This window comes from Quercus suber, unplaced genomic scaffold (assembly GCF_002906115.3).
Source record: "Quercus suber isolate HL8 unplaced genomic scaffold, Cork oak 2.0 scaffold_142, whole genome shotgun sequence".
In the NCBI taxonomy this organism is placed as follows: domain Eukaryota; kingdom Viridiplantae; phylum Streptophyta; class Magnoliopsida; order Fagales; family Fagaceae; genus Quercus; species Quercus suber.
This window is the reverse complement of record NW_027069603.1, coordinates 991996-1005360: the sequence shown is the minus strand read 5'-3', so window position 1 is coordinate 1005360 and position 13365 is coordinate 991996. Positions and strand designations below refer to the sequence as shown.

Sequence of the window (13365 nt, the reverse complement as noted above, 5' to 3'; positions counted from 1 at the left end):
GCATGCATTCCAACGTCAAGAAGTAATTGACCCAATTACCTAACCCTATGTTTCAACAATTCGACTAGGAATAATTTTTTTTTTTTTTTTTTTTGGAGACTCATAACTTATTTAGGTAATATTGATAAGAAGGAATAACTTTTTTTTCACTACTTATTGAGGTGACATTGAGAAGTTGTAATTGGTGGCTATAAGTCACCAGTTTCACAATCCCATCACAGTGACCATTTTGATTACCTACTAATCACAACTTATCACCTCAACTGTTGTGAAAAATTTAAAATTTTTAATTTAAGTTCATAAAAGCAGCCAGAGTCTCCCTCCGATCAGGCCCTTGCGATCAGGTATTAATCCAATACTGCCCTTCTTAAAAGCAAGGGAAAGCCTTAAGTCTTAGATTCAATACAGTATCAGCCAAAAAATAAAGGTGCAGGTTGTTAATTGAAACATTCTTGTGACACTTCGACATACAAATCATGTGATTAAGGTGGAGGTGAGCTTTGCGTGCAAGCTCTTAAAAAAACCCTCTAAAAATGGATATATATACTTCTCAACGTTTTTTCAACCGCACATAGTGATTCACTCAATTGAACAACTAAATCTTTAACAATACATCCCATAAATATATGTATATATATATATATATATATATTTAACAATACATAAGCACAGAAACTGGCAATTACAATAACACAAGACAAAGGAAGTGAAATTCCTATATGGGAAATACAGATATATATATAGACTCAGGAATACCTAAAACATAATTACCATAAAAAATTTCTGGCACCAATATAATGTATATGCTATTTTAGTAGTAGCTTTGAATAAATTTATTCTTACTAGCAGAACTGAGTACTAGTCTCATGCAATTCCCAATGCTTTCTTGATGTCACCCTGCGTCAAACATACAAATGAAAGGGGGGAAGGAATGAGAATACTAGAAAGCAAGCTAACAATGTTCACTTGGAGAGAGCAAGAAATGATACCTCAATGGACAAAGGAGAAGTGGATGAGCCATAGCGTTGAATGACACGGCCTTCCCTATCCAATAAGAACTTGGTGAAATTCCACTTTATCCTGGACCCTGCGAATCCAGTTTTACTTGATTTGAGGAACTTGTAGACAGGCGCGGTATCCGATCCATTGCAACGTATCTAGATATAAAGGGAAGCAGAGATCTATTAGGTAGATTGCCGATTGTGAAATAGTCAATCTTAAAAGTTCTGACTTACTTGGCAAACGATATTTATGGATGAAAAGCCAACAAACATAGTGCAATTATTTAAATGGGATATAAGCAACAGTATACGTGAAAGGTAAAATTATGTAGCTCTGATGTAATGTCAACTTCTATTCTGTTTCCCATCACTTCCAACCTCAGTTAGAGCCAGATTATCAACTCCCAAGAAAACTTGACATTGTCGTCCATACCCAAGAGTCCCAAAATTACCTCCAATGCTTCATTTTAAATTGGTAACCAAAATAATCCAATATTTTTCAAAATTCTAGACAATTCTTAACATAGAATATGAACTGATCTTTTTTTTTTAACTTCCCAAATGGTTCTCTGGATTAACCATAACATGAACTTCTATTCTTAGAATGAAGTTTTTTTCTCATTCTCACATCTATATTTGAATTGACCAGTATCAATCATGCCCCTCAAGATACTTTGAGATATGATGTGCTTCTTCAAAAAACAGAAACCGCAGAACATTCCAACTGCTGGGGAATGATGAGGCAGCAAGGGATCTAGCAACCACTTCCCTCTCCATTTCATCTAATTAGTTAAACTCATCCTCTTTTAAGAAATTCAAGAGAGTAAAGCTAACAACTTGATCTATTCACATGGACTAATAACTTCATGTTTCTTGCAAGTTCCTATTACAGGTTTTTAATTTGCAAGTTCCAAAAATTGCTTTCTGACAGAGAACATAACATCACACCAAAAGGCAATAATTATACTTCAATTTGCAATCCATGCGAAAGAACTCCAAACATTACAAGATCCTAAACAGTGACTGTGAGTGTGTGTGCGCACATGCCACGCATGTGTAATACTGATGTCTTATATGGAATTCAGAAAATCCCATTGTCATGAAGAAGGAAAAAAAAAAAAAATCAGATTACCTTTTGAAATATTGGATATTCAGCTTTGTATCGCGTGCAGGCAAATTCTTGTACCTCCTGGCTTGTAGCAGGCTCTTGGTGCAAAAATTGATTACACGGAAATGCCAAGATTTCTAGACCTGAAATCACCCAAAAACATTGGTCAACTGTAACACTCATTGATAAAATTAAAATTATTGACTTGTGCCTTAACTGATAATTACAAAGCTAAATCACTTCTGAATATATTAACAAGCCATATCAAAAACTATTTATGAGACTGTCATCACACTGTAATTTCCCTTCAACAATGACCAAAAAAAGAAAAAAAGCAAAAACATTAACAACATTTTGATTGGTACTATTTCATAAGACAGCAGATAATAGTAGTAACCAGAAAAATCCAACATGGATCTACGACAAAGAAATAAGGTAACAAAGCAGAATTTTTTTTTTGAGATTTAATTCATCATATAAATAGGAAATTCCAACTAAATCAATAACAGGTGGATCACAAAGCTCATTTTCATACACGTAAGTATATAAATACACACACACAGAGGAATCGAAAAAATTGATAGAAAAGCACAAAAGCCCAAACCTTTGTCCTTGTATCTGCTGTAAACCTCAGTCAACTGGGTGTAATTCGAGTCTGTAAACGAACTATTCATTCAAAATCAACAACCCCATGAGCAAATATTGAAACTTAGTTGGTTATTTGGTTATACAAAGACCTCCCAATTAATTAAAAAAAAAAAAAACACAAAATCTAATCCCAAAGAAGTAAATCAAGGAAAAGTTTATGAACCATTTGGAAGCAACATTAACCACAAGAAGCACTTTGCCTTTATAAATGCTAAGGTCCACATCTTTGCCCTTAGCATCCTGCACCAATTCCCACAACCAAAAAAAAAAAAAAAAAAACCAGAATTTTCAGAGAAAGATCAGTTTTTGTGATTGAATGGAATGGAATTAAACAAAACAAAAAAAATTACCTTGACAGTGAACTCATGGATAGATTTTTCTGGGACAGACTGATTACCACCCATTTTGCTGAGTTTGAAGGAAACAGAAAACAGGTTTTCCTATTTTTATTTTGAGTGCCAAGAAGAAGCAGTGGTTCAAACGAGTTTGTCTTACGTCCGGCAGGGGCCTAGCTTGATTTGCTCTGTTCTGTTGTTATTACTTATTTGGGACCTCATGGGTCGGTTTAATGGTTTCATTTTTATCTTTTATGTTTTGAGAAATACCAAGTCTTTTTTTTTTTTTTTAGAACCAGAGATATACCAAGTCAAATATATTTTCACAACAAATCTTAAATGTTAGGTTATTAGTGATTATTACAGATAGATAAAAAAGTAATTGAAGTGATAGATTTAAATTAAAACCAATAATAACTAACCATTTAAAGATTTATTATAAAAATATTATGATAATATTGTGGAAGCACCACAATTGAGGTCAGATTACACTTTAAGTTAATTTAAAGTAAAATTTCTATTTGGGGAAAAAAAAAAAAAAAAAAAAACCAACCAATCTTTGACCTTTTGTCACATTATACACTTAAGTTAGTTTAAATTAAGATTTCTATTTGAGGGAAAAAAAAAAAAAAACAAAAACAAACAAACAGACTTTGACCTCTTTTACTGATTCCAAATGAAAGAGGCTGTTTTGTAAATTGTGAGTCATAATATTTGGAATTCATTATAATAACATCTCTTTTTAGATTACGCTCAAGTTTGTTTAAAGTAAGATTTCTATTTGAAGAAAAAATAAAACAAACAAAAACCAAACAAACTTTGACACTTTGACCTCTTTTGCCGATTTCAAAAAAAAAAAAGAGGTTTTATTGCAAATTGTGATTTATAATATCTGGAATTTATTATAATAAAAATTCAATAATCATAACATCTCATTTTGATAAGTTGTGAAAATATGTGTGAAAATAACTTGTTTACCTAAATTTAACTAAAACAATAATTTATAAAAAATTAATAAGAATAAGTCAATACCAATTTTATAAAAATCATTGTATCGTCTTGAATTGAGAATACCAATATGATTGGATTTTAATTTTTTTTTTAATCTTAGGAATGGAAGATATGATTTTAAGTAACACAAAATTATATAATGTGTGATAAAATTTTGTAAGCATTTTTTTCTTAATTTCCATTTTATAATAACAATTCAATAATAATTCTCTCACTAGTTTATTTTTATGTTGTAATTTTTTTTATATATAATACCACTAAACTATGAGACTTTATGACATAATTCAACAAGAACATGAGTCTTCGACGAGCTACTCGAATGTGACTCGGAAACTTTTGTATTTGAGCTATAGTAAGTAGCACCTTACATGGCACTAACTGGCTTCTTGCTTAATGACATAAAACTTTATCTTTGGGACCTGGATTGGTTTCAATTCTCCCATGTTCGTAGGCAGGGGAAGTGCAGTGGCTCATGAGTCATGCCCTAGCAAGGAAAGAAAAATATAATCCTGATTTTATATGAGTGGACTCGGGTCATGCCACGTGAAATACTTTCTCTGCTTGTTCTTAAAAACTATGCTTTGATCTAATAAAATGCAATAAAATAAAAATAAAAAGAATAACAACAACAACAAAAAGTTCAATTACAATTATAGAACCATTAATAATTATTTGCCTATCTACATACCTGTTTAAGGCGAGTATGACTTTATGGATGGTACAAAATATTTGATGAAATAAATTTAGACTAAATAAAAGGGAGTTTCAACTTTTAACATAATTTTTAGTTTATACAAGAAAAATAATACAACATTAGAGAGAATTGATATATTTTTTGTAAAACCTTTTGATTCTTTCAGGTAATATTATCAAAATATCACCAAGTTTTTAACATTGAAAGGTAAGAATGATATATATATATATATATATTGGTTATTTTGTTTTACAAATATAATTTGGAAGATCATTGATTAATTGGTGGTTGGGCATTTTATCCCAAATGGATTTTTATTTTTTATTTTTAAGAAAAAGAGCGTTCCTTGCATAAAAACTCCCAACAATTTGAAAAGTTTGGGGATTAATTCAGTTAAAGTCAACCACCATTTCTCTGTTGGTTTCGCCTGGCTTGCAAGGCTACTTTTCTATTTTTGTCCCTACTTTTCTATTTTACATCTTTTAATTCTCAAAATAAAAATACAGATTATTTTGTTCCTTACCGTTAACCCACTAACTGAAATTGCTAATTTGGCCAATTGAATACATTGCTAACACATTAAACGTTGACGTGATTATTAAAAAATAATTTTACTTTTTTTAAATACCATGTTAGCATTTAAAATTTTTTTTTTTGAGACCAGCATTTTTAATTAAAAAAAAACATTTCAAGAAAGTTTGAAAAAAAATTAATTAAAAAAATTAAAATCTAATTAAATTAAAAAAAAAAAGTATAGATCTGGATTTTCTACCCAGATTGTTAAATTTCTTTCTAGGAATTCAAAACTGTGGATCATTGGACTCTAAAACTACATATATAGATCACATGTTACAAATATTGTACATTGGAATAGAACACTGAACACCTGGCCCACTTTTAGCAACCTAAACACTTTTTTTTTTTTTTTTTTTGAAACCAGACCATGCAGTCCTATATTTTTGGAAACAAGGTAAAAAAAAGTTACAAAGAGTCACGTGTGACTAGGGGAGCTATATTATCAGGTACAGAATTCTGCCAAACCTGAAGCTCACAACCAGACTTAGGTGATCTAGCTAAAAAGTGGGCAACTGAATTGCCTAGGCGTTTTACATGAGAAAAGTTGCAGTAAGAGAATACAACAAATAATTGAAGGATATCATTAATCACGTGCCCTAGTATACACCTTCATCCTTGGCGAGAAACATAGCTCTACGACATGTCAGGGCCTCCATTGTTGCTGTCGAGATGAGATTTTTTATTCTTTGGGCTAGAGCACGAAACACCTTACCAGAAGCATCACGGATCACTGCTCCCAGACCAGCTACTCCATCTGTCGTGAAGCATGCTACATCAAAGTTAACTTTGTAATGAGGCAATATTTGGGGGATCAATCTCACTGCTCTGACCGACTCTGTATTGGGTTGATATTGAGGATTTTGTGCAGCAAGAAAATCCTGCAGAAGGGGATTAGCTCAACCCCAGATATGCGTAATCTTCACAAATTTATCCCCACATCTGTCCGAGTTTCTTTTGCTCCAAATCAGCCAGAAAATGATAGCCAATAGATTAGTATCAACACGTTCTTTCAATAGAAAAACCATCCCTAGCATATCACTAAAAGTATCAAACTCATATCTCAACAATTTTGTCAAGACCTCGTTACCTTGCCAGATGACGTATAGAGCTGGACAGCTCCAGAGGGCATGAACCGTGTCTTCACTTCCCATTAGACATCTTGAGCATTGGACTGAATTCACCACCTTTCTTTTCCACAGATCGCAAAAGGTAGGGATGGCATTATGGGATGCCCTCCATATCATATGCTTAACCTTGTGAGGGATTTGTAAGCCCCGGGTTGGATTCAAGTTTCTCTCTACACCAGCAATTAAGTGGTAGCCACTACAGGTTGAGTATTTAGCGTTCTTGGTGAGGAACTATACATGCTCATCTGGGATGGATTGGCAGCTCAGAGGGATATCAAGAATCAAGTCAGCTTCATGAGCCAGGAACTCAGTCTTGATCAGGGCAGAATTCCAAGAATGGCTTACCTCATCAATAAGAACACTCACCTTAGAGTCTAGAGGTAAAGTCACAAGAGGAGAGACAATCCTTGCTAGAGGGTGTTTTGGCAGCCATTTATCAGATCGGATCAGTGTTGACTCCCTATTCCCAATTCTCCAACCCGCCCCCAAATCGATAATATGGCGCGTTTGCAATAAGCTCTTCCAGGCATAAGAGCCTTTACTAGTGTTAGCACATTCCGATGAGCAATTTACGATATATTGTCTTTCTTTCCATAAAAAAAAAAAAAAAAAAAAAAAAGAGTTGTTTTTGTTTAAAAATTAAAAAAAAAAGAAAAAGAAAAGAAAAAATAGTGAGTGTGCAAGTATATGAACCAAGGTCCTTGTCATGAGAAGACTCTGGGAATGCTATTGAGTGACCCATAGGAAAAAAAATCAAAGTTAAAATAAAAATTTTCATTAATAATTAAAAACTGACAACAGGCTGATTTGCAACTTTTCGCCTGTCCATTTGGCTGGCAGTCTTTTGCCATTTATCTCCACTTTTTAGTTTTTTGGAGCATTCCCTTGCTAAATGGACTAAAAGTCAATTTAGCAGCCAATACTCTCAAAATGCTTTGTACAACAAAAAGGCTAAACTCAAAATAATTTGACTATCAGCGGGAGCTACAGTTATAGTTATTTATAGCAGCTTACTGTAGCTTAAAATTTAAAACAAAAAATAATTTTTTAATGTGTGGTATTAAAAAAATAGAATTTTAATATGTTGATGGTTGAGATTGTTATTTATTGTGTTGGATATATTATTTTATTGTGTTATCTATATTATTTTAATGTGTTGAATGTAAAATAAGACCTTTGATGTTGGGAGTATTATAAAGTGTAGTGTTAAAATAGATAAAATAGTGCTTTGAGTTGCTAAAGCTATATTTTTTAGTTTACTTATTGTCAATGTTCTAACCAAATAAGCAACAAAAATACAAAACTAATTTTTATCCCTTTTTTCCCCCTCATCCTTAGCAAATTAACTATCAGAAATTACAGGATAGCAATCCCGCTAGATTCAATCACCTGGAAAATATTAGTAATAGATTGTGGTGGGCCTTTTTGTAATGTTGGGCTAGGCTGCCTCCTACTGTGCTGGGCCCAAGTGTTTTCGATAAGGGAGTTGGGATCAGTCCAATTGTAACTCACCTTAGTCCGGCTTGTGCACAAACTATGCCTCGTTTGCCAAAACTTTGGTTATATGCCCATGACAGGCAGAGCTACTATGGAAAAGTTATAACAGACAAATATAATAAAGATAACAAAAGAGATACGTTTGCTACTAAGACAAAAATAAATAAAGGGCAGTGACAAGAAAGTGCCCTTTTTCATGAAGTATTAGAAATAAATGAGGAAGAGATAGCAACAAGTTTATTGAATCAAAGAGAGAAACATCAATTTGCCATGCCAAGTTATGTTACAGGGCCGGAGTCAAGAAGGGTACCATTTCCTTAATGTGAATAATCTCCCCAGGAAGAAATTAATTGCTTTAAGAGAGCGGGCCTAAATGACTTGTACCCAGAAGAATCTTTTGCCTTTGACAGAGAGCATGGGCTTTAGAGGGAGAAAGGGGATCAACCTATTGGTGTATGCCTGTCATTCTATGCTTTCTATTTTCTTTCGTTATTTCAAATTCTTTTTCTTTTTCTAGACTTTTCTCAGTATTTGCTTCTTTGTTGCGATTCTCTCCTAGAGGTTACTATTACTATGTTCATGATCCTCCATCTGTGCACAGCAAGGGCCCTTTATATAATGTCTGCCGTGACTGGATTTTACTATAGCATTTAACTACCTTTGTCTGGTATGCGTGTCCTTGCCGATCACCACCAGTTTGTCAGTTACCCAACCACCACCACTTACCTGTGCTAGTTTTGCCACCAAATAAAGAAGACTATTTTGTTTGTTTGTTTGTCGTGACACTCTTACTTGCTATAGTGTGGGTGCTCTCTCTCTTCCTATCCCTCATGTTATGCACCTAGTGGTTTCGACTCATCTTTGCTTCTTGTGGACAGTATGTCATCCCCGTAGGACATTTTTCCCAAAAGAGCCTAAGCAAGAACACCAGAATAGGTTTTCCCTCTCTTCCCAACACCAGACCATACCCTCTTACCTCTGACCCATGACCTCACCACTTCCTGTATTGGCTGGGTATAGACTGGTGATGTCTGGGCCTTGCACGTGCTTCACTTCTGTGTATGTCTAAAATCTGTCTGTTGCTCATGTGTTCGCCGTAGTCTGGAGGCTCATCTGCACATTTTGTCACCCATCCTTGGCTTCTTATGGCGTAAGCCATTTTCTGACTTCTCATTCTTTAGGGCTTGCTCCCTCCGGGGGCTGGGCTTTGCTTGACTGTGGGCCTTTCCTGCTTCAACCCATTCTTTTGCTCTTTTCTGCAGTTCTTGCATTTCCTACCGTACTGCTTTGCTATTTCTGCTGCGATGTTATTTGACCCAAGCCTGCTGGGCCTATTTGGGCTTGCTGCTTATTCTTTTCTTAATGACTCAGTATGGTCATTAGGCTTTTTTATTACATTGCTTGCGGGCTCTATGTCCCATTCATTTCCTTTTAGGCATCCTCTACCCATCTACTTTCCTTGGGCATCCTCAGCCCTTTCTAATTCTGTGTTCTCATGAGCTTTACTAACTCCTTTGGGTTTTCCTGAACTAATTACTTTATCCTTCATCCTTGGGGCTCATGGACTTTCCATCACCCCTTTACTTTTTTTACTTGCATTACTTCGGGCCTGTTGTGGCCCATTTTCACTTTTCTACATCACATACTATTCATCGGTTTGCTACTTCTTTCTTTCCAGGCTCCTATAGGCTTGTTTGCTTCCCCAAGGTCCATTTGTTTATTTTATGGTCTTATGATCCATTATTCCCGCCGCTTGGGCTTAATGAATTTTCTATCCAATTACTAACTCATTTCTGCCTATGTTGCTGGGCTTCTTCCTTCTACTGGGCTTCTCAAAAATGATCACCAACATTTAGCCCCCTTTGCATATGAAGCATTCCTGCGATTCATATGCGAATAAAAGACTTCCCAATCCTTTCTGTCTTTCCTTCTTCTTCTTTTTTGCGGGCTTTTTCGAATAGTGGTCCCCAACTCATATATATGTGTGTATATATATATATATATTTTTTTTTTTTTTTTCCTTGCCATGAACAGTGTTGTTTCTTCGAATTTCCCAGTTTAGTAATTATTCTGAAGTGCAGCCGCCGCTTCATTAATTCCATCCCTTATCCGATGGCTGACTCGTCTCATCCTTTCGTGTTAGTGTTAATGACGCTGGTATTTAAGAGAAGTTCCCTTTGTATTCCAAATACAAAAACTCTCTCCCCTCCAACACAAACACGTTCCCCATTTCCCTTTCTTTACTGTGTTCTCCCTCTCAAACACTTTCATCTATTTACTCCGATCAACCGCTACACCATGACACCGGCGAAAGGCCAAAGTTCTTCTTGCTGCAAGGGAAAAGAGATTTTCTCTGACCCTCCCACCGCACGCGATGTAGGCGAAGAGGTCGTGTATTCCGAATCAGACCATTCCGACGAGGAGGAAGCGCGACGCGCCCCTGATAATGAGTGCACTCCTCTTATAAATCCTTGGTACGATATCCATCCCCATTTCCCAAAGGTTCCTGGTGATTACACACCTCCGCTGCCGGGCCGTGTGTGGCTTGCTCTTCGCCATCGCTATACATACGTTTCTTGGGCTCCGTTGGCTTCTTCGATCCCCGACCTCGTCATCCGCCAAGGCACTTCACTCCCCGTGCGCATTCACTTCGAATTTGGATCAGGCACCACTTTGGGTTGGAAGGAATAGGTGGATAGAGAGTTGTTCAACACAGGCTTCATGGGGTTGCTACAGCAAGCCAATGTATTGAAGGCTATTGTTTCATTCCTTTGTTTATCTAACTATAGGGACCTTTTTAACCTCCGCCATTTGGTCCACCAGTGGTGTACCACTACTCACACTTTCTTTTTCTCCTGCGGTGAGATCAATGTGACTTTGGAAGTTGTAGCAAATCAATTGCTTTTGCCCATCCTTAGCAATATTGATCTTGGCGCTTTAGAGCTTTCCTCGGAAGAAGAGGCCATGGCGGCTGAGTTGAAGAAAAAGATGAGTGGTAATGCAAAGTTGTCGTTTTGGGTTGGTTCCTCTTCTAAAATTTCTGTTGCTGCTCGCCGTGCGGCCTTTATCACATTCTAGCTTTGTAAGTTTATCTTTGGCTTTCATCCTCACTATGCTTTGAAGCCTTTATATTTTCGACTAGCTATTAAGATATCTGCCAAGATAAGTCTGCCATTGACTCCTATGTTCTTGGGGCATTTGTATGTTCAATTAGACATTCTGCGGAGCGATGGGAGTCAAGCAGGCTTTTGCCACATAGTCACTTCTTTTGTTCACAGTACTATTCTGCAGCACTTGTTGTATGAGCGTTGTGCCAAGCACTTGGCGAAGTGTAGGCTCGTCTGTTTTGCTAAGGAGAAGTATTAATCATGCCCGAGAGTCATTACCAATTTCTGTAGTAGATTTGAGTTTAAATTTCCATTGGCTTTTCGTTGGGTTGGTTTAAAGCCAATTGATCATTCTGCTATTGAGTTTTTTTTATAAAGGAGTTGGATTTTCTTGAAGAGCATATAGGAACTTAAGTACATGTTACACATGCATAGATTCTATTATTAATCCATTTGTTGACATTGCCGGGACCACCACTCCATTACTAGTTTCGAGAAGAGAGGGATTACTTACTTGGCAGCCACCAATGCTAGGTGGTTGCCTTATCTGGCTGACAAGAGCATTAGGTTTGTGCACTATCCTACCAATAGGGTGAGAAGATAGTTCAGGCTAGATCAGGACATTCTTGATGATCTTTCTTCCCTCATGGAGTCTCCCACCTCCATTCGACCATTCATGTGGCATGATGCTTTTATGTTCTAGAGGAAGCGTTTCACTTCGTTTACTATTCCAAGCTCGCAGAGAGAGGGTATTTGTACTCCTGCTATGCACAGATACTGGCAGGTTGTGATGACTTCATTTGAGCAGGAATTGATGGGTAGCTGGGGTTTTTCTCTTATTCCTCCTGACAGGCTTAGTGTGGTCATTTCAGCCAACCAATGGCTACTTCTACTCTCTAAATTTGTGTTGGCATATGCTAGGAAGTAGAATCGATCTGCCATTTTTGTGTGGGTTGAGAAGGATATGGGGTGGTTATGGCATGTCAGTGACTACCCCGCAGGTTGGGAGAAGAAAGTAAAGGTGATAAACATTCCTGTGCCAAGTAAGAAAGGTTTTGCCAAGCCTAAGTCCACCAAAAAGGGTGGTGACTCTTCTGAGGCTTGCTCAAACGTTGTACCTTTTGAGAGTGACCTTCCTCCCATAGGCAATATATTTTTCGAGGGTTCTACTCCTCCTTCTACCTGTACCCATTCTAGCGTGCGCCCCATTGCTAGAAAGCCTAAGTTCACTGCTATGCGACTGTCTATTGATGCTCCTTCTTCTAGTAGGACACGAGGAAGTAAGAGAAAGACTTCTCCTCCCTCAACGTCCACTACCACTGAGCGAAGAGTATGTTATCTCTAACTTTGTCCCCCCCTTTTTTTTTTCTTTATAGATAGGGCTTTTCCTGCGGTTAACCTTCATACACTTGTTAACTTATCTTTTCATCTATGTCTTCTACTTTCTTTTCTTTTGCAGTCTAAGCATAAGGAGGATGTGTTTGCCACCTGTCCTATATTACTTGATGAGCCTGAGTTTGAGGTATGTCTCCTCCCTCTCTTCTTTCTTTTTCATCTCTTTTGCATATATTTCTTCTACCATATGCTATTGGTTGTCTCATCTCCTTTTCAGCACCATCATCAGTTATGGATTCCTTTGTTCCTCTTTTTTTTTTTTTTCTTTTTTTTTTTTTCAAGGATGAGCCCAAGCCTATCTCTGTATACCACCCCACGGCGTCGGAGATTTCTGCCTCCATGGGCACACCCATAGAAGGTTTCTTTGACGAGGCTGATGTAGTGTTTAAGGCTGCAACACTTGCCCCTCTTGCTGCTGCACAGGGAGTTCCTATTGAGGCTCTTATCCCTTCCACTGAGCCGGTACTCATAGGTGAGGGTACTTATATGGAGAGGGTTAGTGAGACTGCTCCTACTCTTGCCGAGACATTTACTCCCCAAGAAGGAGTCATTCCTTCTACTATTGCTCAGACCGAGGTTGCTTCTCCTGCCACACCTCTCGTTATCTCTACTAGGCCCTGAAGGATGGTTCCTCCTTGGTGGTTATTCCTTCTTCTATCCCAAGTTCTGCCACATGTGGATTGGTGCAAACTTGTCTTCTGATGTTCTCGAGGATGTTCTCGAGGATCCTGATGACAAACCCACCATGAAAAAGAGGGTTTCTGATTCTGAGGAGGAGGAAAGTGCTGAGCATGAGGCCGAATTCATGGGTATGTGTCTCCTTATTTTGCTAAGTTCCCTCCTTCCTCTTTTTTTTTTTTTTTTTT

At 36.9% G+C, this 13365-nt stretch overlaps 1 protein-coding gene across 1 annotated transcript; it reads right to left on the bottom strand.

Moving 5' to 3' along the window:
* Positions 1–665: 665 nt before the first annotated feature.
* LOC111998753 (probable glutathione peroxidase 4) lies at positions 666–3301 on the bottom strand. The gene is made up of 6 exons (XM_065776810.1): positions 3108–3301; positions 2921–2997; positions 2714–2775; positions 2134–2252; positions 990–1157; positions 666–897 (listed from the first exon to the last, which is right to left on the bottom strand). The coding sequence occupies exons 1-6, from the start codon at positions 3159–3161 to the stop codon at positions 865–867; spliced, it is 513 nt and encodes a 170-aa protein (XP_065632882.1). The 5' UTR covers positions 3162–3301; the 3' UTR covers positions 666–864.
* Positions 3302–13365: the final 10064 nt, after the last annotated feature.

What these genes read in the sequence shown, in the direction of transcription:
- LOC111998753 (XM_065776810.1), bottom strand. Translation starts at nt 3,161, where the DNA reads ATGGGTGGTAATCAGTCTGTCCCAGAAAAATCTATCCATGAGTTCACT. An exon ending in TCCATGAGTTCACTGTCAAG is followed by an intron (nt 2,998 to 3,107) that starts GTAATTTTTTTT and finishes GAATTGGTGCAG; the next exon opens with GATGCTAAGGGCAAAGATGT. An exon ending in GTTAATGTTGCTTCCAAATG is followed by an intron (nt 2,776 to 2,920) that starts GTTCATAAACTT and finishes TTGAATGAATAG; the next exon opens with TTCGTTTACAGACTCGAATT.